This window comes from Hypanus sabinus, chromosome 25, assembly GCF_030144855.1.
Source record: "Hypanus sabinus isolate sHypSab1 chromosome 25, sHypSab1.hap1, whole genome shotgun sequence".
In the NCBI taxonomy this organism is placed as follows: domain Eukaryota; kingdom Metazoa; phylum Chordata; class Chondrichthyes; order Myliobatiformes; family Dasyatidae; genus Hypanus; species Hypanus sabinus.
Genome location: NC_082730.1, coordinates 10,867,241 through 10,892,480, shown reverse-complemented (window position 1 = coordinate 10,892,480; position 25,240 = coordinate 10,867,241). Strand labels below are relative to the sequence as shown.

Below are 25,240 nucleotides of genomic sequence, written 5' to 3'. Positions count from 1 at the left end.
TTGGCAGAACAACACAGAACACAACAGCCTCCCTTGCACCAACCATCCAATCACACGCACACGCACCAGCGTCCAACTGCAGGGCATCTGCGGCCATCCGAGGACTTGGATTCACAGACTACAGACTTCAACTTCGAAAGCAGACACACACAGAGACGCAGGCTCAAGGCTTCGGTCGCCAGAGCTTAACGTCCAGGCATCCGACTTCGAGCTTCAGTACAGTGAATAAGGAACCTGGATGAAGACCCTGAACTCCAGACACACGGATGACTGGGGGCCTCAAGCTCCAGTTTCACGGATTCGTGTACCGGTGGGTGTACCGTCACTTCTGCCTGCTGCCCGCATGGAATTCTGATCCTAGAACCCACCAAAGATTCGTTGACATAGAGGGAGGCCACCAGCCCTCGTCTTCGCCGGTCTGCAGGCCTGACGTCCAATCAGGGATGTCTTCAGTCACACGTCCATGTTGCTTCAAACGCGGAACGGAGGCCGGGACTGGGGGTGCCCTTCTTTATCCGTCCACATTGCTGGCCGTCGAATGCAGAGCACTGGCCTAGACTTAGGTCTGACCTTTAACTCATCACATCCCTGTCTCTAAACTCCAACCTGATCCCTAACTCCCCTCACTACCCCCAAGGCCATCCCTATGAACCGATAAAGCAAGTAAGTCGGAGCCATGGCCTCAATGAAGACTGCAGCTCAGCGCCGTGTTAATCTGTCGGAGGGAGGAGTAAGACAACGGGAGGGGATGGACCCGTTCACTAACAACAGCAGGAGTGGGTGTGCACGTTCGTCAAGAGCACATTTCAGTTTCAAACGTTAATGAGTTTTGTTAAGACAACATGGACGATCCCAAGCCTTCCAGAGAGAGGAGGTGGGACATACGGCTGGCTTCCCTATTCCATAAAGGCCCAGTGCTGCAGAAGCTCCAAAGACCCTGTCCCTGGCTGAGGAAGGACCCTCAACAACTTTACAGACTGACCAAGACAGAGGGCTCTGGCGAGTTGCTATCAGCAGCCTATGCCCCAACGGGGTAAGGAGCTTAAGTACAGTTGCAAGAAAAGCTTTGTGAACCCTTTGCTATTTCCCAGTTTTCTGCACTTATCACTCATAAAATGTGGTCTGATCTCCATCCAAGTCACAATAACAGACAAACACAATCTGCCTAAACTAATAACACACAAACAATTGTACTTCATCTCGTCAATATTGAGTACACTATTTTAACAATCACAGTCTAGATTCAAGAAAGTATGTGAACCTCTGGGGTAATGCTATTTGGAGTCAGGTGTTCAATCAATGAGATGAGATTGGAGGTGTGGGTTGAGAGGTGCCCTGCCCTATAAAAAGGACACACAAAGTCAGGTTACTGACAGAGCCAGCTCTTCTCAAGAAAGATCTGTTTATGTGCACCATGCCTCGATCAAAACAACTTTCAGAGGAGCTTTGAAGAGAATTGTACAGCTGCATCAAGCTGGAAAAGGTGACAAAAGCATTTCTAAAGACCTGAGTCCGTAGTAAGAGAAGTTGTCTACAAGTGGAGGAAATTCAGTACTGTTGCTGCTCTCCCTAGGAGTGGGCATCCTGCAAAGATCACTCCAAGAGCACAATGTGCAAAACTGAAGGAGGTGAAAATGAACCCAAGCGAAACAGCAAAAGACCTGTAGGAATCTCTAGAACTCACCATAAGAAAAATACTGAACAAGAATGGTGATCATGGAAGGGCACCACGGGGGAAACTCACTGCTCTCAAAAACAAAACATTGCTGCATGTCTCAAGTTTGCAAAAGACTACCTGGATGTTCCACAATGTTTCTGGGACAATGTTCTGTGGACGGATGAGACAAAAGTTGAACTTTTTGGCAGATATGCAGCTATGTTTGGAGGAAAAAGCACTGCACACCAACACCAAAACCTCATCACAACTGTGAAGCACGGTGGAAGGAGCATCTTGGTTTGGGGCTGCTTTGCTGCCTCAGGGTCTGGACAGCTTGCAATCAGCGAGGGAATAATGAACTCAAAACTGTATAAAGACATTTTACAGGAGAATGGCAGGATAGCAGCTGGTCACCTGAAGCTTAGTAAGTTGGATGATACGACAAGACAATGATCCAAAACACACGAGAAAATCAGCAACAGAATGGTTTAAAAAGAAGAAAATGTGTTTTGGGATGGTCAGAGTCCAGACCGTAACCCAATTGAGATGCTGTGGCATGACTGAAGAGGGCTGTTCCTGCAAGGTATCCCAGAAATATTGATGAATTGGAACAGTTTTACATGGAAGAATGGTCTAAAATTCATCCTCACCATTGTGCAAGTCCAATCGGCAGCTACAGCAGACGTATGGTTCTAAAGGAGGTTCTACCAGATATTAAATACCAGGGTTCACATACTTCTTCCGGCCTGAACTGTGAATGATTGTGTTCAATAAAGACATGAAAAGTACAATTGTTTGGGAAGATTGTGTTTGTCTATTATTGTACGATCAGGCCACATCTTATGAGTAACAAATGCAGAAAACTAGGTAATAGTACTGTTGCTTGCAACTGCAGTTAGTCATAGAATCATAGAGCAACCCAGCACGGATACAAGTCCTTCAGCCCAAACAGTTCAGACCGATCCCTGTGCCCACCCAATTTCCTCGGTTCAGCCCTTCGACTACGAAACCCAATATTAACCCTGCACCCTGTTCAGAAGCCTTTTCCCATCAATAATTCCACAGTTCCATAGGCAATCACAGCTGCAAGTCTTTCCCTATAAATGAACGTCAGAGAGAGCCGCGTGTACCTTCATCAGCTTGTCCCTCTTGGCGAGGATCGCAGCTGAACGCTTTTCCCTGTGTCTCTGCCTCTTTTGCCTCTCTCTCTCAGAAAGGGCACTCGATCTGGAGAGCTCTCCTGCAAGATCGTCCGTCCTAGACTGAGAGTTAAACCAACATCAAAATCAGAATTAGCTTTATTATCACTGTCGTGTATGGAGTAAAATATGATGTTTTTTAAAAATTTATTTATTTAGAGACGTAGCACAGAACAGGCCCTTGTGGCCCAACGACCCCCACTGCCAGCAACCAATATTAACCCTAGCCTAATCACAGGACAATTTACAATGTCTAATTAACCAGTACACCTTTGGGCCATAGAAGGAAACCCAAGCACTCGGAGGAAACCCACGTGCACAAGGGAAGAACGTGCAAACTTTCTTACGGAGAACGCCGGATTTGAATTCCGAACTCCAGTGCCCCGAGCTGTAATAGCCTCACGCTAACCTCCACAATACTGTGGCGCCCTCTCAAAACTGCTGTTTCGTGACTTTGCACTACATGGCAAAAGACACAGATATTACCATAAGTGACAAAAAATGTAAATGGTGCAAAAAAAATTAAGAAGATTTTAGATAGGCATGTGGATGACAGAAAAATGAGGAGGGCTATGTAGGAGAGAAGTGTTATTTTAGGGTAGGTTAAAAGGGTCAGCATAACAGGATGGGCTGAAGGGACTGGACTGTCTGTACTGTTCCATGTTCCAAAATTAGATGGTTTGCTCAACTGTCAGAAGTCTAATGGTGGAGGGGAAGAAGCATAGTCTTCAGACTCCTGTACCTCCTCTCTGATGGTAGTAACGAGAAGATGAGTCCTGAGTATTGAGGGTCCTTAATAATGGATGCCAACTTCTCGAGGCACAGCTTCTTGAAGATATCTCTGATGGGGGGTAGGGTTGGGCCTGCGATGGAACTGGCTGAGCTTACAAGCTTCTACTGCTCCTGAGCATTGGTGTCTCCACACCAACCGGCAATGCTCTCCATGGTACATCCGTGGAAATTTGGAAAAGTCTTCGGTGGCGTATACCGAATGTCCTCAAACTCCGAATGAAGTATGCTTACATCACAACTGGCTACCACTTGTGTTCTAAGCCAGCAGAATTGTTCACTGTGAAACAACAACGCACACAAAACGTAGGAGAACTCAGCAGGTCAGGCAGCGTCGATGGAGAGGAGTGAACAGTTGACATTTCGGGCCGAGAACCTTCATCAGGTTTACCCTGAAGTATTGATGCAGCTAATGGGGAATCCAGAGAGGTGGCAACTCTGTGGTGAACAATACTAAATCTGCCCATGTCCACAGTTCAGCTGAATATCTGACCCTCAAAAACTACTAGTTGGAGAGAACCCACAGAAAGGGAGAAGTCAGAGAGGGTACATGGTGGTAGGGAGGAAGGAGATGAGGGGAAGAAAGGGAAGGGAAAAAGGAGAGTGGGAGACAGAGACACACAAAAAAAGAGAGGCAACCAACCAAATCAAAGTTCAAAACACATTTATTTGCAAAGTATGTATACTATATAGAATCTTCAGATTTGTTTCCTTACAGGCAGCCACAAAACAAAGAAATCCAATACAACCCATTAGAAAAAGACAGTCAGACACCCAAGGTGCAAAAATAAAAGTGCAAAGTAAGCAAGTAGCATTCAGAACTGAAGATCACGAGAGAGAGTTCACAGCCACAAAGCCAGCAGCTGACCCAGGAGCCATTAGTCGCAGGGCACAGCCTCAGCTCCCCGCAGAGATGAGTAATCCTCACAGGGCCGTGAGTTGAACACTGGCCCGTCCCTCTCCTCTGGCCCTGACACCCTGACCTTTTCAATCTGGACTGGCACTTAAATCATCCAAGCTTCAGATCACTCCTCGCTCTCAGACCTGGGCCCTGCCACCTCGACACGCTCTGGTCCGGGCCTCGCTGACTCGTTTTGGCCCGTACCTAATAATTTGGCCCAGCGTTTATATCAATCAAACTTCATATATCTCTCTCTCTCTCTCTCTCTCTCTCTCTCTATCTATCTATCTATCGGGCCCAGGAGTAAAGGAGGATGAGAGGTAATTTGATAGAGGTATATTAGATGAAAAGATGCACAAATAGAGAAGACAAGTCAGAGACTTCTTCCCAGGATCGATGTCAGAAATTTTTTTTATACAGAGAGTGGTGTGTACATGGAATGCACGGTCAGAGCTGGTGGTAGAGGCAGATACATTAGGGACATATGAGAGACCCTTGGATAGGCACATGGATGAAAGAAAAATGAAGGGAGTGCAGGAGGAAAGGTTAGGTTGATTTGGGAGTAGGTTAAAAGGTCAGCACAACATTGTCCGCCAAAGGGCCTTTATTGTGCTGTTCTATGAAGTCCTAGTGTTAACGTGACCCTGGTGCCGAGATTGGATTGTTCTGTATAAGCCAGTGTGACCAGTTGTGATTGGATGTATTGAAGGGCCTGTAACAATCTTAAATGGGAACAACTGGCTCCTCTCCGCTGCCAATCCCCAGGGCAGTGTGACAAGCTCTTCACAAGACCTCGTACATCGTTGCTGCCCCTCGCCATCCCGAGGAGAGGCTCACTTAGTCCTCGGCTGAGGGATGACTCAGTGCTGGGATTGGAGCCCAAGATGGCCCGATAGCCCAAACCTAGATCTAGCCTGCAATCACCGCAGAATCTGCTGGTTTTAATCTATCCATTTACCTCAGAGCAAAAACTGAAAAGATCTCAGACACCCATGAGCTCGGAACAAACTAGAGGAAGCTTCCAGAATGAGGCCTCGATCAAGTTTGGAGACGCACCACAGGACAGCCACTGACATTCTCCAAACACACGTCTTGACTGGCCTCGATATTGCTATTGGAATTGGTATTGATCGCCCACGTCATACAACTTGGCACATTTTTCAAGGTGGCTGGGGTCCTGTCAGAGTCCATGGTCTACAGCTGCAACTCTAACTATGGTTCTTCACGGGCAGTGGGGCCTTCGCTCTCGAAACTCACCGAGCGGCCTGCCATCTCGGTATCTCCAGGATGACGCAAGATTTTGGGTGCAGCCCTGCAGATGACCCGATTCCTCATTGATGTCGTCGACTGAGGCGTTGCAGGAGATTGAAACATCGAGACAGCAAGCAATGTATGCTGTTGTCAAAAGGAGGGGAGAGGAGGAGAGAGGGAGGAGGGGAGGGGGAGGGACTAACTGCTGATCCTCGAGTTGGGGGAATTGAGACAAGCAATGCGGCAGATTGCAACATCGAAACAGCATTGGTCTCCCCTCTCGTCGTGGAAGGAGCGAACTCTCTCCCTCGCTAGTGAGAGAGAGAGAACCTGTCTGAGATGTCGAGGTGTTGGGGTGGACTGTAGTCCTTTATGGCCTCTAGATCATGCTATTGCTTGCATGGCAGGTGGGGGGAGGGTTGTTGCTTTTGTCAGAACAAGTTGGGGGGAGGTTACAGTGCAATACATTAAAAATTCTATAAATTACAATGAGAAATGTATTAAAAATTTAAATAAGTGGAGCAAAAAGAGTAAAATTAGTGAGGTAGAGTCCATGGACTCATTGTCCATTCAGAAACCTTTGGTGAAGGGGAAGTAGCTGTTCCTACTACATGGAGCGTGTGTCTTCAGGCTCCTGTACCCCCTTCTCTGGTGGTAGCAATGAGAAGAGGGTATGTCCCGGGTGGAGGGGATTCGTAATGACAGATGCCGCCTTTTTGAGGGCACAGCCTTGTGAAGATGCCCACAAAGGAGCTGGCTGAGCTTACAACCCTCTGCAGCAAAGGTTGGCATCTGCCACCTCTGGGTTCACTTACCCAACCAGTGCTCCCAGCCATTGAGCCGGAACTGCTCGAGTGGTGTCCGCCATCTCTGATGTTCCCAGGGCTCTTATGAGATTCCCTTTTCTGGGATGGGAGTGAGAGAGAGAATTTAGACTCATCACCCACACACAGCACAAAACAGATAATCTACCCATTACCACCCTTGCACTGCATTTCAGAAGAGCACAAGGATCAGAAGCAGGAAGAAGGCCATTCAGCCCTCGCCCTCACCCTCCCCTGCTGACTCAGATTTACCAGCAGGTCCTCAAGTTGCATAAGAGATTCACCAAGAAGCTGCCAAGAACAGAACTTCCTTTCAACTATTAGATTCTCCAACAAACCTTCACTACCCTAATCACTACAGTTTAGCTAAAGTCTGTCCACTTTGATCACATTGCTCTAAAATGGGCCTTGCTTTTCTGTTCTATTTATATTCATTCTTGAAAAACTTCTGTGTAATTCCTATTCTTTTTTTCTTGTGTACCATGCTTATGTGACGCTACGTGCCTGAGATGCTGCTGCAAATATGTTTTACTTGACCATGCATGGACTTTTGACGCCAGAACTAAAGGAGTTAAATTCTGAGAAAATTGTGCAAAAGCCTTAGTTGTATCCTTGAGTGTAGTTGTGCGATGTTAATTTGCATTGCTAAGATAATTGCTAGCGTTGATTGAGAGGAAAATGGAGTGAGCTATTCTGACAGCTGTTTCAAGAGCAGGCAGAAATCATTTTAACGTCAGTCAATCATCAAGGACCCCACTATCCAGGTCATTCTCTCTTCTCACTGCTACCGTCAGGTAGAGGAGCTTCAGGTCCCACACCACCTTACAATTATCAGTCTCTTGAACCGGCGTGGATAACTTCACTCACCTCAATGCTGAACTGATTCCACAACCTACAGGCTCACTTTCAAAGACTTTACAACTCATGTTCTCAGTATTTTTTTGTTTAATATCTTTTCTCAGCTCAAGCTGATAAAACCTGAGGTACAGGCATAACCTAGCACACTCATTACTCAATTGCAAGGAACTTTCGGACTATTCTAGTGGTGTTTTGTATTGTGGATTTCTGGAAATTTACATAAATATTGTTGTGTAGGCCTAATTGTTTAATGCTATTGAGTATTAAACAATACTCAATATTTGGGATGATACCAGTTGTAGGTATTACTATTGGGACAATGTGTACCCTGTTCATGTTCCATAGTCTTTCAATTTCCTCTTTTAATGCAGCATACTTCTGGTGTGTTTCACTTACTGATTTCTGTATGTTGAGTGTGTTTAGAATGTCTATATCTATTAAGTAAGTCGTTCTAGCTTGTTTATCCTGTAATATTATATCCAGATGGCTATCATGGATTATCCTGTCTGTGATAATGGAGCAGTCATGGTATAATTTGTAGGACTCTGACTCGAAACCTGGTTATTATTATTAGTATTTTTGTATTTGCATAAATTATTTTGCACATTGACTGCTTGTCAGTCCTTCTGCGAGTAGTTTTTCATTGATTCTGTTCTACTTCCTTGTTCTGTGAATGCCCACAAGAAAATGAATCTCAAGGTCATGTATGGTGACATACATACTTTGATAATAGTTCGAACTTTGAACAAAATGACAAAAGCTTGACAACGTTAAGAAAACGCTAAGATTCTCAAAGGTCTCCTCTCTCTGATCCCAACAGATTGCTTCTCAATGAGATTTGGAAGTTTTTCAGGCCAGATTAAGAATTTAAATACAGGTAAGTATGTCATTAGGACAGTGATTTCCTTGAGCATTTCATTCCATATCTGTGCTTTAACCTCTGTTTATTTTTTTAATGTAATTCCTTATTCTTTATAACATAGGATTTTTTTGTTCCCTGTCACGCCAAATCACCACAGCAAATTCCTAATACATGTAAACGTATCTGGCAAATAAAGTTGATCTTTGATCTTTCATTCTTTCTTCAAAATACAGGATATAATTTTCAGATTTATAGGCTGATTTTTTAAAAATAGGATTACATATCATCCTCTGCCTGAGGCTCTGTTCAGAACCTTTATGAGGTTTACTGTGCGTTTGAAGTTTAAACCTTGTGAAACTACATCAGAGTATATCCACCTACCATTCTCTTGTGCTCCAGGTGTCCAAGAAGGGAAGAATGCAGTGCTTCCTTAAAGTTCTTTTAACTTCCCAAACTAAAAGAAGATTGAAAATCTGGTTGAATGGTGCCACAACAACAATCTTGCACTCTGCAAAACCAAGGAGCTGATTATCAAATACAGGAGGAGGAAGCGGGAGGTCCGTGAGCCAGTCCTCATTTGAGGATCCGAGGTGGAGTGGGTCAGTAGCTTTAGATTCCTCGGCATTATCCTTTCCTGAGACCAGCACGTAAAGGCTGATTTATACTTGGCGTCGCCCCTACGCCATACCCTACGCTGTAGGGTGACGTGCACCTCTCCAAAAAAACTCACTCACGCGTCACGGCGAAGCAAACAGCAACAACTGTGATTGGTCCACTTGGCAGCATCGCATTTCCGGTTGCTTCTTTTCCGCCATGTCTGCACACCGATGCGAAATACATGAACCAAATCGTCAAATCTACCTGCCGACATGCGAAAATGTTTGAAATGCATTTCCTCGTCCATGTCTCTCACCAAGAAACTCAACACAGTGGCATAGAAACCCCACCGCCAACTACCATTTTGGCGCACACCAACATGTGCTTGCTACGGCGTAGAGCGACACAGAACTGAAAATCAGGGCTACGGCGTAGGCTGCAGTGTGGCCCGTACGCACAAGTATAAATCAGCCTTTAGTGCCACGACAAAGGCAGCACATACCTTCTTAGAAGTTTGCATAAATTCAGCTTGTCGCTTAAACTTTGACAAACTTCTCCAGAGGCTCAGTGGAGAGCAACCGGACAAGTCACATCACGGCCTGATATGGAAACACCAACGCTCAAGAATGGAAGAGTCTACAGAAAGTGATGGACACAGCCCAGTCCAACACAGGCAAAGCCCGCCACTGAGCACATCCACAAGGAGCACTGCTACAAGCAAGTAGCATCCGTGAACAAGGGCCCCACCATCCAGGCCATGCTCCCTTCTTGCTGCTACCAGTGGCTTGGAAAATAAATAACCTCAGGTCCCACACCACCAGGTTCAGGAACAGTTATTAGCCTGCGACCATCAGGCTCCTGCACCAATATGGATAACTTCACTCACCTCAACACGGAACTGATTCCACAACCTACACACTCACTTTCAGTGACTCCACAACTTAAGTTCTCAGTATTATTTACTTTCTACTTGCAGAGTTCGATTTACATTGCGCAGTGGTTGTTTGTGTTAGTTTATGTATAGAGTTTGGTTCCTTCAATTATTACAGCCAGGGGTGGCAATGGGAACAAACTCCCACTATCTCGTAAATGCTCCCAATGGCGTGTGTCTCTGACAGTCAAGTCCAGCTCCTGGATTTCATCTGTGGCTTTGCTACTAAGCCCAGTAGAACCATTTCTACCGTCAGGAGAAAGGGCAAAGGCAGGTTACTGATTCCTTAAAATCAATCGCTTCGAGCAAATGGAGCTCGTCGGCCATGGTTGGCAGCACATCTAGGAGAAGGAAAACTCTGATGTCAAATCTCTGCCGTCTAGTGGCTGGACCCACTCATGGGGAAGGCTTCAGGAGTAAAACCCTGAGGGAAAAATCCAGAGCTGAAGTGTCTAATGCAGTCCTACGTTGAGTTCAACGCAGACTGGCAACTCTTGTGAAGCTGCTGGTACCAAACTGTATCGGTCTCCGCTGTTCCTTTGGGTGGATCAGATGCATGGTGAGTGGGAGTCTGTTGCATGGGCACCAGCTTGTATATCTAGACAGCTTGGACACAGCATCCATGGTCGACCCTGATGTCATGTATAGATTTTCATAAATTTAATTCTATTTCTTTATTTTCCTGTAAATGCCTACAAGAAAATGAATCTCAGGGTAGTACAGTATACGGTGACATTTACATACTTTCATAATACATTTACTTTGACTTTGATCTTGATACCTCAGTTTGACCCCTCAGGGCTGAAAGTGGCCTGGTTGGTCTTTGCCGTTCCTGGAAGTGTACAGGTACCCTAGGTCAGAGGTCAGAGGTCAGACTGGGGCCAAAGCTCAGGGTCGTCCTTATGCAAAGCCACCACACAAGCAGCATTCCAACGTTCCACTGCAGAAGCTGGACTGCACACAGATTAGATCCTGGCAAGTCCTTTTTTTTTAAAAGGAAATAAACTCACATTAATGTAGAACGGTCAGCAAACTAAATCACGCCGCTGAACTTCTGCATGGTGCGTGGAACAGGCGTGCAGACTAGAGCTTCCCACTACACCTCGGTTCACATGAGAACCTTCAAGGACAAGCAAAGGTCAACTTCAATCGCCTTTTACATTTACACAACTTGCCGTGGTGCGTTGCTATGACACTTACGCCAGAATCCTGTACATTGATTTCAGTTCAGCGTTCAATATCATCATCCCGCAGAGACTAGTGGAGAAACTGTCGCTGCCTGGCCTTAACACTGCCATGTGTCGCTGGATTCTGGATTTCTTGACAGAGAGACCACAGTCAGTCTGTGTTGGCAGGAGCATCTCTGACTCCATCACACTGAGCACTGGATCCCCACAAGGCTGTGTGCTTAGCCCATTGCTGTTTACACTGCTGACACTTGACTGCAGCCAGATTCAAGGAGAACCTGATCATTAAATTTGCTGATGATACCACAGTGGTGCAGCTCATCAGCAAAAATGATGAAACAATGTACAGGGAGCAGGTCAAACACCTAGAGAGCTGGTGCAGTGACAACAACTTGATGCTTAATGTCACCAAAACCGAGGAGATGATCGTTGATTTCAGACGGTCTCAGCCTGAGCACACACCCCTCAGCATCAGCGGCTCCACAGTAGAGAGAGTGGAAAACATCAAGTTCCTTGGGGTGCAGATCTCACCTGGTCCAGGAACACCACTGGGATTGTGAAATGGGCCTAGCAGAGATGGCACTTTCTGAGGAAGCTTAAACAAGCATCACTCCCCACTAACATCTTCACTATGTTCTACAGAGGTGTGGTTGAGAGTGTGCTGACCTTTTGCATCACAACCAGTGCTGCCGACAAAAAAGCCTTGCAGAGGGTGGTTAGGGGAGCAGAGAAGGTTATTGGGGTCACCCTACCTTCTGTCCAAGACCTCTTTCAGAGTCGATGCCTCCAGAAGACAAGGTACATCATTAAAGACCCCTCACACCCTCTCCATGAACTGTTTGTTCTTCTGCCATCAGGCAAACGTTACAGGAGCATCAAAACTAAAACCACAAGGCTACTAAACAGCTTCCTCCCACAGGCAGTCAGACTGTTAAATAGCTGCTCTACCTGACTCTACTTTGGACACTTTTAACTTGCACTGGACACTTATAACCTGTTTTTAACTGACATGTTTTACTATTTATTGTTATGTTTATTATTTAGTGTTGCGTTTGTTATGTTATGATTGCACTGCTCCTGGGAAACGCTGTCTCATTCTGCCCTCCAGAGCTGATGTATGGTTCGAATGACAATAAAGTTTTTGAATCTTTTGAATCTTGAATCTTGTTAGGGCTCAACGTACAACAAAACATTTTTTCTCAAATTATAAAGAATAAAGAATTATATAAAATATAAAGTTTGAGGTTAAAGGACAGATATGGAATAAAATGTTCAGAAATGCTAGTATATACCCTCAGTGACCAGTTTACCAGTAATGTCTGGTCTCTAATAAAGTAGCCACTGAGTCTATGTTCACCGTCTTCTGCTGCTGTGGCCCGTCCACTTCAAGTTTGACATGTTGTACATTCAGAGAGGTTCTTTTCCACACCATGGTTATTTCACTTAACTCTCACCTTCCTGTCAGCTTGATCCAGTCTGGCCGTTCTCCTCTCCCCTCTCTCATTAACACGGCTTTTTCACCCACAGGACCTACCGCTCACTGGATGTTGTTTATTTTGTGTCTCGCACCATTCCCTGTTTTACATGGAAATCCCAGGATACTCGAACCACCCCGTCTGGCACCAACAATCAGTCCACGGTCAAAGTCACTTGGATCACATTTCTTCACCATTCTGATGTTTGGTCAGAACAACAAAAGAACCCCTTGACCATGTCTGCATGCTTTTATGCATTGAGTTGCTGCCACGTGATTGGCTGATTAACACTTTGCATTAATGAGCAGGTGTGCCTAATAAAGTGGCCACAGAGATGGAAGCTGCATTATAAAAAAGTGGGTAGAAGTGTTTACAGTGCAGTGATGGGGGTAATAGACAGATGGGGTGGGGTGTGGTGGGGGTGTAAAAGAATAGTTGATCAGATTAACTGCTCGGGAGAAAATACTTCAAGATGGAATGAGGTTTTTGTTTTAATACCCCAATAGAGTTTTCCAAAAGGGAGCTTTTGGAAAATAGCAAACACGCTGGTCTAGCAATGTGTCTATACAGCACCAAACAGAAAACAGAACATCACTAAAACAAACTCACCTTACTGATCTCCTCGTCTTTAGTGGAAAAGCGATTCTCCGGCCTCTTGCCTCCAGGCTCGTGCTTTTTCCGGTTCACCCCTGCGTCCCCTCGAATCTTCTCCTTGTCCAGTACGGAGTCTGCCCCCTAAAAATCACAAACAGGGTGGAGTCAGCTCGTGTGACAGAGCAGAAGCAAGCCTTCCTCGGGGTGACGTGGGTCGTTACTGCCGCCGCAGTGACCGATCCCCCATTCTGAAGTTTGCAGAAGGTAAACACAGATCTCAGACCCAGGCTTCAACAGAAGTCTGCACAGAGGGACAGCGACAATTCCAAAGTGAGAACTGAGCTGTAGGAACCTTATTACCCAGCTGGGCTCTGTTACAGTTCATACTTTGGTTGGTTTTCTCCTCTTCTGAAATCCTCACACAAAAACCATGCAGCAGAAATTGACCATTCGGCCCCTCAATCATAAACACAGGCCGTGATCCCTTCTTGTCACTACCAGTGGCTTGGAAGACAAAGAACCTTAGGTCCCACACCACCAGGTTCAGGAACAGTTATTAGCCTGCGACCATCAGGCTCCTGAACCAATATGGATAACATCACTCACCTCAACATGGAACCAATTCCACAACCTACACACTCACTTTTAGTGACTCCACAATGTAAGTTCTCGGTATTATTTACTTTTTATTTGCAGAGTTTGATTTACTTTGCACATTGGTTGTTTGTGTTGGTTTATGTATAGATTTTGGTTCCTTCAGGTAATTACAGCCAGGAGTGGCAATGGGAACAAACTCCCACTATCTCGAAATGCTCCCAATGGCTTGTGTCTCTGACAGTCAAGTCCAGCTCCTGGCCTTCACATGTGGCATAGCTACTAAGCCCGGTGGAACCGTTTCTACCGACAGGAGAAGGGGCAAAGGCAGGCTACTGGCCCTTAAAATCAATTGCTTCGGGCAGATGGGTCTCATCGGTCGTGGTTGGCAGCTTCTCTAGGAGAACAAAAACTCTGATTTCAAACCTCCACTGCCTTGTGACTGGACCCAACCAGTAGGGAAAAAACCACAGCTGGAGTCCCTAATGAGGCCTACGTTGAGTCCAATGCTGACTGGCAACTCCTGCAACATTACTGCCACCAAACTGTATCGTTCTCCGCCATTCCTTTAGAAACATAGAAAATAGGTGCAGGAGTAGGCCATTCGGCCCTTCGAGCCTGCACCGCCATTCAGTATGATCATGGCTGATCATCCAACTCAGAACCCTGTACCTGCTTTCTCTCCATACCCCCTGATCCCTTTAGCCACAAGGGCCATATCTAACTTCCTCTTAAATATAGCCAATGAACCGGCCTCAACTGTTTCCTGTGGCAGAGAATTGCACAGATTCACCACTCTCTGTGTGAAGAAGTTTTTCCTCATCTCGGTCCTAAAAGGCTTCCCCTTTATCCTTAAACAGTGACCCCTCGTTCTGGACTTCCCCAACATCGGAAACAACCTTCCTGCAACTAGCCTGTCCAATCCCTTTAGAATTTTATATGTTTCAATAAGATCCCCCCTCAATCTTCTAAATTCCAGTGAGTATAAGCCTAGTCGATCCAGTCTTTCTTCATATGAAAGTCCTGCCATCCCAGGAATCAATCTGGTGAACCTTCTCTGTACTCCCTCTATGGCAAGAATGTTTTTCCTTAGATTAGGGGACCAAAACAGCACACAGTATTCCAGGTGCGGTCTCACCAAGGCCTTGTACAACTACAGTAGAACCTCCCTACTCCTGTACTCAAATCCTTTTGCTATGAATGCCAACATACCATTTGCCTTTTTCACCGCCTGCTATACCTGCATGCCCACCTTCAATGACTGGTGTACAATGACACCCAGGTCTCGTTGCACCTCCCCTTTTCCCAATCGGCCACCGTTCAGATAATAATCTGTTTTCCTGTTCTTGCAACCAAAGTGGATAATCTCACATTTATCCACATTAAATTCAGGGTGCAATTAGCCCGATGGAAGTTCAAGGAGCTGGGTTAGGTACAGTAGACAGTCTTTTAAGCAAAGAGAGGAGGAATGGGCTAAGAATTCTATACTTGAATGCACGTAGTGTCAGAAATAAGGCAGATGAGCTTGAAGCTCAGATGAAAATGGGGAACTACGATATTGTTGGGATAACGGAGACATGGCTGCAAGGGGATCAGGCCTGGGAATTGAGTGTACCAGGGTATACGTGCTATCGTAGAGACAGAAATATGGGAAGAGGGGGTAGGGTGGCCCTGTTGGTAAGGAATGAGATTCAGTCCTTAGCAAGAGGTGACTTGGGAACAGGGGAAGTAGAGTCTGTGTGGATTGAGCTGAGGAACAGCAAGGGTAAAAAGACCCTAATGGGTGTTGTGTACAGGCCCCCAAACAGTAGCGTGGATATTGGGTACGTTGATTAGGGAGTTAACATTGGCATGTGCTAAAGGTAATGTAGTCGTTATGGGAGATTTCAACATACAGGTGAACTGGGAGAATCAGGTAGGTGCTGGACCCCAGGATAGGGAGTTTGTGGAGTGTCTAAGGGATGTATTTTTGGAACAGCTTGTGCTTGAGCCAACCAGGAACGAGGCTATTTTGGACTTGGTGATGTGTAATGAACAGGAATTGATAAGTGATCTTGAAGTAAAGGAGCCATTAGGAAGTAGTGATCATAACATGATAAGTTTTTATCTACAATTTGAGAGGGATAGGGGCAGATCAGAGGTGTCAGTGTTGCAATTAAATAAAGGAGACTACGGAGCCATGAGGGAAGAGCTGGCCAAAGTTAAATGGGCGGATGCCCTGGCAGGAAAGACAGTGGATCAGCAGTGGCAGATATTCTTGGGCATAATACAAAAGATGCAAAAGCAGTTCATTCCAATGAGAAGGAAGGATTCAAAGAGGGGGAAGGGGCCTCAGTGGTTGACAAAGGAAGTCAGAGATTGTATAGCATTAAAGAAAAAGAAGTATGACAGGGCTAAGATGAGTGGGAATACAGATGATTGGGAAAGTTTTAAGGAACAGCAGATCCAGCAATACGGAGAGAAAAAATCAGGTATGAGCTCAGTCTAGCCAGGAATATAAAAGGGGATAGCAAAAGCTTTTTTAGCTATGTGAAGAGAAAGAAGATAGTTAAGAACAATGTTGGCCCCTTGAAGAATGAATTGGGAGAAATTGTTATGGGAAACAGGGAAATGGCAACAGAATTTAATGCGTACTTTAGATCTGTCTTCACCAGGGAGGACACAAGCAATCTCCCAGATGTATGGATAGGCCAGGGTCATAAGATATCAGAGGAATTGAGACAGATTGACATTAGGAAAGAAACTGTGATGAGTAGACTGGTAGGACTGAAGGCTAATAAATCCCCGGGTCCAGATGGTCTGCATCCGAGAGTTCTGAAAGAGGTGGCTCAGGAAATTGCGGATGCATTGGTAATCATTTTCCAATGTTCCTTAGATTCAGGATCAGTTCCTGAAGGTTGGAGAGTGGCTAATGTTATCCCACTTTTCAAGAAGGGAGGGAAGGAGAAAACGGAGAACTATCACCCTGTTAGCCTAACATCAGTCGTGGGGAAGATGCTTGAGTCCATTATTAAGGACGAAATAGTGGCACATCTAGATGGCAGAAATAGGATTAGGCCGAGCCAGCATGGATTTACCAAGGGCAAATCATGCTTGACTAATCTGTTGGAGTTTTTTGAGGGTGTAACAAGGATGTTAGACGAGGGTAAGCCAGTGGATGTTGTATACCTAGATTTTCAGAAGGCATTCGATAAGGTGCCACATAGGAGGTTGGTGAGTAAAATCAGAGCTCATGGCATTGGGGGCAGGGTTTCAACATGGATAGAAAACTGGTTGGCAGATAGAAAGCAAAGGGTAGCAGTGAATGGGTGTTTCTCGGACTGGCTGGAGGTGACTAGTGGGGTACCACAGGGCTCTGTATTGGGACCACAGCTCTTTACGATTTATGTCAATGATTTAGATGAGGGCATTGAAAACTATATCAGCAAGTTTGCTGACGATACTAAACTGGGTAGCAGTGTGACATGCGAAGAGGACGTTAGGAGAATACAGGGAGACTTGGATAGGCTGGGTGAGTGGGCAGATACTTGGCAGATGTCATTCAATGTGAATAAATGTGAAGTTATCCACTTTGGAAGCAGGAACAAGAGGGCAGAGTATTGTCTGAACGGTGTAGAGTTAGGTAAGGGAGAAATGCAAAGAGACCTAGGAGTCCTAGTTCACCAGTCAATGAAGGTGAATGAGCAAGTACAACAGGCAGTGAAGAGGGCAAATGGAATGTTGGCCTTTGTTACAAGGGGAATTGAATACAAGAGCAAGGATGTCCTTTTGCATTTGTACAGGGCCCTGGTGAGACCACACCTGGAATATTGTGTACAGTTTTGGTCTCCAGGTTTAAGGAAGGACATTCTGGCAGTTGAGGAAGTGCAGCGTAGATTCACTAGGTTGATTCCTGGGATGGCAGGGCTGTCTTACGCAGAGAGATTGGAGATTGGGCTTGTACACGCTGGAATTGAGGAGATTGAGAGGGGATCTGATTGAAACATTTAAGATAATTAAAGGATTTGATAGGATTGAGGCAGGAAATATGTTCCAGATGTTGGGAGAGTCCAGTACCAGAGGGCATGGATTGAGAATAAGAGGTCAGTTATTTAAAACAGAGTTGAGGAAGAGCTTCTTCTCCCAGAGAGTTGTGGAGGTGTGGAATGCACTACCTCGGAAGACGGTGGAGGCCAATTCTCTGGATGCTTTCAAGAAGGAGCTAGATAGATATCTGATGGATAGGGGAATCAAGGGATATGGGGACGAGGCAGGGACTGGGTATTGATAGTAGATGATCAGCCATGATCTCAGAATGGCGGTGCAGACTCGAGGGGCCAAATGGTCTACTTCTGCACCTATTGTCTATTGTCTATTAAATTGCATCTGCCATGAATTTGCCCACTCACCTAACCTATCCAAGTCACCCTTTGGATTCATCAGATGTGTACTGAGAGTGAGCTTGCTACATGGGCAACAGCTTGTTCTCCATATCATACTGCACCAGCTTGTATATCTAGACAGCTTGGACACAGCATCCATGGTCAACCCTGATGTCATATATAGGTTTTCATAAATTCAATTCTTCTTTAAATATTCCTGTAAATGCCTGCAAGAAAATGAATCTCAGGGTATAACAGTATACAGTGACATTTACATACTTGGATAATACATTTACTTTGACTTTGACCTTGATACCATTCGCCCCTCAGGGCCGAAACTGGCCTGGTTGGTCTTAGCCTTTCCTAGAAGTGTACAGGTACCCCAGGTCAGAGGTCAGACTGGGGCCAAAGCTCAGGGTTGTCCTTATGCAAAGCCACCACACAAGCAGCATTCCGACGTTCCACTGCAGAAGCTGGACTGGACACAGACTAGATCCTGGCAAGTCTTTTTTTTAAAAAGGGAGAAAACTCACATTAACGTAGAACGGTCAGCAAACTAGATCACGCCGCTGAACTTCTGCATGGTGCGTGGAACGGGCGTGCAGACTAGAGCTTCCCACGACACCTCGGTTCACATGAGAACCTTCAAGGACTATTACATACCCCGTAACTGGGTGTCTAACCAGCAGAGAAAGAAGAATCCGTTGGAGTCTGGTGGTACCAAACTAAAGGTGTTTATTAATAAGCAAAAACCATATCAATAATGCAAATATACATATAAAACAAGTTAGCAGTTATAAACCTAAAAGTGTAGGAATGATAATAATTAATAATAAACAAGCTCTATCGATGTCTAGGGATAAATGAATTGTCATAGAAAAGTATAAAGTTCAGTTCAGTTCATGAGTGCTGATGTAGTTATGGTTGTTGTATTGTAATCGTTGGAGAGAGAGCGAGCGAGCGAGATGTAACAGCTGCAGTCAGGCAAACCTTCCCTTGCTTTCTTAATCCTTCGTATAGGTGTGGTCATTCAGTTATGACCTCTCCGTCCTTCAACTAGACCGTTCTTCTGTGGTGGACTCGTCACTCTGGCATGAGTGGACACACACACACACACAAGTCCCCACCAGCCCTGCTGACTGTGAGCTCTGCTGACCGATCTCCTGGTTCGGTCTCCAAAGCCCCCACCTTTCTTGTGGGTTCCAACACTCAATCAGAGTCCACTGGCGTGTCTGGAGGGTGTCTCTCCAGACCTGTCTTTTTATCCCTACTCACGGGGACTCAGCTATCCATCACTCCTGAATGACTGTGTCCATCAAATAAGGCCACTCCTTCAGTCCACTGAGGAATGTTTATGGGCAAACTATTGTCCTTGCAGCAAAACAGTAAATAATTCAAAAAGGAGTCATAATACGGTTAATCAGCAATTTCCCCCTCTCTCTTATCTGTCACAGATGTTCTTGCCTGTTTTTCATCTCTTTCTCATGGTCAGCATAGTAACAGTAATAGTTTGTGTTTCTCGGGGGGGGGGCAGGGATGGTTAACTCTGTACCCCATTGTCCATCAGGTCTGTTCATCACTCATAACAGGACAATCAAAGGGCAACTTTAATCACCTTTTACATTTACACAGCTTGCTGTGGTGCACTGGTTAGGGCTCAACGTACAACAAAAACATCTTTTCTCAAATGATAAAAAAAATAAAGAATTATATAAAATATAAATTTTGAGGTTAAAGGACAGATATGGAATAAAATGTGCACAAATGCTAGTATATACCCTCAGTGACCAGTTTGCCAGGTTAAGTCTGGTCCCTAATAAAGTGGCCACTGAATCTATGTTCATGGTCTTCTGCTGCTGTAGCCCATCCACTTCAAGGTTTGACATGTTGTACATTCAGAGATGCTCTTCTCCACACCATGGTTATTTGACTTAACTGTCGCCTTCCTGTCAGCTTGAACCTGTCTGGATGTTCTCCTCTCCACTCTCTCATTAACACAGCATTTTACATGGAGATCCCAGGATACTCGAACCACCCCATCTGGCACCAACAATCAGTCCACAGTCAAAGTCACTTGAATCACATTTCTTCCCCATTCTGATGTTTGGATATTTGAACCTCTTGACCATGTCTGCATGTTTTTATGCATTGAGTTGCTGCCACATGATTGGCTGATTTAGACTTTGCATTAATGAGCAGGTGCACCTAATAAAGTGGCCACAGAGATGTAAGCTGCATTATAAAAAGTGGGTAGAAGTGTTTACAGAGCAGTGATAGGTAGAGGGGCGGGCTGGGGTGGGGGTCTAATAGAATAGTTGATCAGATTAACTGCTTCAAGATGGAAGGAGATTTTTGTTTTAATACCCCAATAGGGCTTTCGAAAAGGGAGCTTTTGGAAAATAGGAAACACGCTGGTCTAGCAATGTGTCTATACAGCACCAAACAGAAAACAGAACATCACTAAAACAAACTCACCTTACTGATCTCCTCGTCTTTAGTGGGAAAGCGATTCTCCGGCCTCTTGCCTCCTGGCATGTGCTTTTTCCAGTTCACTCCTACGTCCCCTCGAATCTTCTCCTTGTCCAGCACAGAGTCTGCCCCCTAAAAATCACAAACAGGGTGGAGTCAGCTCGTGCGACAGAGCAGGAGCAAGCCTTCCTCGGGGTGACGTGGGTCGTTACAGCCGCCGGAGTGACCGATACCCCATTCTGAAGTTTGCAGAAGGTAAACACAGATCTCAGACCAAGGCTTCAACAGAAGTCTGCACAGAGGGACAGCGACAATTCCAAAGTGAGAACTGAGCTGCAGGAACCTTATTACCCAGCTGGGCTCTGTTACCGTTCATACTTTGGTTGATTTTCTCCGCTTCTTAAATCCTCACACAAAAACCAGGCAGCAGAAATTGACCATTCAGCCCCTCAATCATTAACAAAGGCCGTGCTCCCTTCTTGCTGCTACCAGTAGCTTGGAAGAGAAAGAACCTTAGGTCCCACACCACCAGGTTCAGGAACAGTTATTAGCCTGCGACCATCTGGCTCCTGAACCAATATGGATAACTTCACTCACCTCAACACGGAAATGATTCCACAACCTACACTCACTTTCAGTGACTCCACAACTTAACTTCTCGGTATTATTTACTTTTTATTTCCAGAGTTTGATTTACTTTGCACATTAGTTGTTTTTGTTTCTCTATAGAGTTTGGTTCCTTAAGGTTGTTATTGCCAGGGTGGTAATGGGATAAGTTCCCACTACCGATTAAACGCTCCCAATGGCATGCGCCTCTGACAGTCACGTCCTGCTCCTGGATTTCACCTGTGGCTTAGATATAAGCCCAGCGGAACCGTTTCTACTGGCAGAAGGGGCAAAGGCAGGTTACTGGTGACTTAAAACCAGTTGCTTCGGGCAGATGGGGCTCGTCAGCCATAGTTGGCAGCTCATCTAGGCGAAGGAAAACTCTGATCTCAAACCTCTGCTGCCTTGTGGCTGGACCCACTCATGGGGAAGGCTTCAGGAGTAAAACCCCAAGGGACAAGTCCAGAGCTGGTGTCCCTAATGCAGTCCTACATTGAGTTCAACGCAGACTGGCAACTCTTGTGAAGCTGCTGGTACCAAACTGTATCGGTTTCCAATGTTCCTTTGGATTCAACAGATGCATGGTGAGTGGGAGCTTGCTACATGGGCAACAGCTTGTTCTCCATATCATACTGCACCAGCTTGTATATCTAGACAGCTTGGACACAGCATCCATGGTCGACCCTGATGTCATGTATAGATTTTCATAAATTTAATCCTATTTCTTTATTTTCCTGTAAATGCCTACTAGAAAATGACTCTCAGGGTAGTACAGTATACGGTGACATTTACATACTTTCATAATACATTGAGTTTTATCTTGATACCTCAGTTTGACCCCTCAGGGCTGAAACTGGCCTGGTTGGTCTTTGCCGTTCCTGGAAGTGTACAGGTACCCTGGGTCAGAGGTCAGACTGGGGCCCAAGCTCAGGGTCGTCCTTATGCAGAGCCACCACACAAGCAGCATTCCGGAACGTTCCACTGCTGAAGCTGGACTGCACACAGACTAGATCCTGGCAAGTCCTTTTTTTAACGGAGAAAACTCACATTAACGTAGAACGGTCAGCAAACTAGATCACGCCACTGAACTTCTTCATGGTGCGTGGAACGGGCGTGCAGACTAGAGCTTCCCACTACACCTCGGTTCACATGAGAACCTTCAAGGACAAGCAAAGGGCAACTTCAACTGCCTTTTACATTTACACAACTTGCTGTGGTGCGTTGGTTAGTGCACAACATAGAACAAAAAACATCTTTTGTCAAACTATAAAGAATTATATAGGGGGGACGTCACGTGATGAGGTAGGATCGAGACACTGGAACCCAGCTCTCCCGTAAAAAATCAATAAATTAATGTTTAAGTGAAGAAAAGTTAGTCAATACTTTCTAAAAGTTACTTACAAACTACTCCGGATTGTTTCAAGTTATGCCTCACAAACAGAAGATGAAGAAAACTACTACCGTGAAGACAACGCAAGTTGGAACAGAATCAAGGCCTACCTCTGCCAAAGAACCGCGGGCTCAGGTACATTATACCACCAGCGATACAGAACAGGAAACTGTGGCAACATCGACCATTTCTAAAGAAAAAGACCAACGAGAACTGCGCAAACGTGAAGGAAGGAGCATGCGCAAATGGGAGCAACCAGAACTACAAATCCCAGTTACGACTGAAACCAAAAGTGAAAGTGAATCTGAGAGAGACTCAGATTCTCTGGAAAAATCAGACGAAGATGGAGGTAAAAGTTTTTCTGGAAATATAGAAAAGACTTTGATGCAAATAATGCGTAAATTAGAAAAATTAAACGCATTAAAAGTAATCAAAAAAAGTGATAAATATGGAGATTATGTTTGATAAAATGACAAAAAGACAGGAAAAAATGGAAAAGAGAATTATAGACTTGGAAACTACAACAGAAGTCATGGTTGAAAGAATGAACAAAATGGAAGATGATATTACTGCCTAGACATCAGAAAGAAAACAATTCATGGAAAAAATTGATAAGCTTGAAAATTTTAGTAGACGAAACAATATTAAAATTGTTGGACTTAAAGAAGATATAGAAGGAGAAGATCCAATAAATTGTTTTCAAAAATGGATCCCTGAAAAATTGGAAATGGAAGGAGAAACTCTAATTGAGATTGAAAGGGCTCATACAGCCTTAAGGTCAAGACCTCAAGCTGATCAAAATCCACGATCAATTTTGATAAAATGCTTAAGATACCAAGATAAAGAAAAGATCCTGAAGGCAGCTGCCCAATGTGCCAAAAAGAGAAACGGGCCATTGATGATAGCAGGGAAGGCAGTTCTTTTTTATCCTGATATAAGTTATAACCTTTTGAAGAGAAAGAAGGAATTTAACCCAGCGAAAAAAGTTTTATGGGAAAAGGGTTATAAATTTATAATGCGTCACCCAGCAACACTGATAATTTTTTTGGAGGACGGAAAAAGAAGATTTTTTATCGATTATCAAGAAGCGGAGGAGTTCGCACAAAAACTTCCATCTATTCGCTAATTACACATAGAGATTTCCAAGCGTAATGGATTAAAGGTGAAGATAGAGACAGTGAATGGAAGTGATGGAGACAGTGAATGGAAGTGATGGATGATACAGGGGAGAAAAGCAAAATTTCAGAAATACTAATTGAGAATAGTATTTTTTTCTTCCTATATATATACTTTTTTATGTTGCGGGGGGGCTGGGGAGCTTTGGATCGATTACTACGGGATTCACGTGTGTAATCATGGCGATTGCCATGACCCGTACAATAGAGGGGGGTAATGTTGTGTTCTTTTTTTTTTCACAACATTAGTAGGGGGGTATTTTGTTTTTTTCTTTATACTCTATTTTTCTTCTATCTTTCCGCCTGGATGATCGGTGAGGACACACATAGCAACATGGAGAATCTTAAAAAGATTTCCCAAGATACCATGAAAGTTGAAAGATTAGGTATTATTATAGATTGGAGTAACGTAATTAAAAATAATGACTAATTTCCTGAATTTTTTAAGTTTTAATGTTATTGGGCTTAATGGACCAGTGAAAAGAAAAAGAATTTTAACATACATTAAAAAAATGAAAACAGATATAGCTTTTTTACAAGAAACACATTTAACAGACATAGAACATCAGAAATTTAAAAAGAGACTGGGTTGGAAATGTTATTGCAGCTTCATTTAATTCAAAGGCGAGAGGAGTTGCAATTTTGGTTAATAAAAATTTACCAATTGAAATACAAAACGTATTAATTGATTCGGCAGGGAGATATGTAATTATACATTGTCAAATTTTTTCAGAACTATGGACTCTTATGAATACTTATGCACCAAATGAAAATGATGTAAAATTTATACGAGGTCCTTTTGAATTTGGCTAACTTACATGACAAAATATTAATAGGTGGAGATTTTAACTTTTGTCTAGATCCAGTTTTAGATAGATCAACAAAGGTTGTCACAAAATCAAAAGTAGTAAAATTAACTCTATCATTGATGAAAGACTTAAGTTTGATTAATATATGGAGAAGAATTAATCCAAAAGAAAGAGATTATTCATTTTATTCAAATAGACATAAAACATATTCGGGTAGATTTTTTCTTATTATCAACAAATATTCAAGATAGAGTGAAAAATATGTAATATAAAGCGAGAATATTGTCAGATCATTCTCCTTTGATAATGACGATGACAATGATAGATAAAGAGGAATCAATTTATAGATGGAGATTTAATTCAGATTACTAAAACGTCAAGATTTTTGTGATTTTATGAAAAAGCAGATTCAGTTCTTTTTAGATACAAATTCACATTCAGTTGATGATAAATTTATATTGTGGGAAGCAATGAAGGCATATTTGAGAGGTCAGATAGTAAGTTATACTTCTAAAATTAAGAAGGAATATATGATAGAAATAGATCAATTGGAAAAAGAGATTACAAAATTAGAAAAAGAATCTCAAAGAAATACGACAGAAGAAAAACTAAGACAACTTATTAATAAGAAGTTACAATATAATACACTTCAGACATATCGAACAGAAAAAGCAATTATGAGAACTAAACAGAGATATTATGAATTAGGTG

At 44.0% G+C, this 25,240-nt stretch overlaps 1 protein-coding gene across 5 annotated transcripts in view; it reads right to left on the bottom strand.

The window, feature by feature from the left end:
- LOC132381004 (uncharacterized) overlaps window positions 1-25,240 on the bottom strand; it is an 86,616-nt gene that overhangs the window by 2,215 nt on the left and 59,161 nt on the right. For all 5 annotated transcript variants that reach the window (XM_059950072.1, XM_059950075.1, XM_059950076.1 and 2 more), the window contains 4 exons: window positions 20,556-20,681; window positions 13,141-13,266; window positions 6,613-6,702; window positions 2,788-2,919 (listed from right to left, as the gene is read on the bottom strand). In XM_059950072.1, coding sequence (XP_059806055.1) covers window positions 2,788-2,919; window positions 6,613-6,702; window positions 13,141-13,266; window positions 20,556-20,681 — 474 coding nt within the window. The remainder of the gene's footprint in view (window positions 1-2,787; window positions 2,920-6,612; window positions 6,703-13,140; window positions 13,267-20,555; window positions 20,682-25,240) is intronic.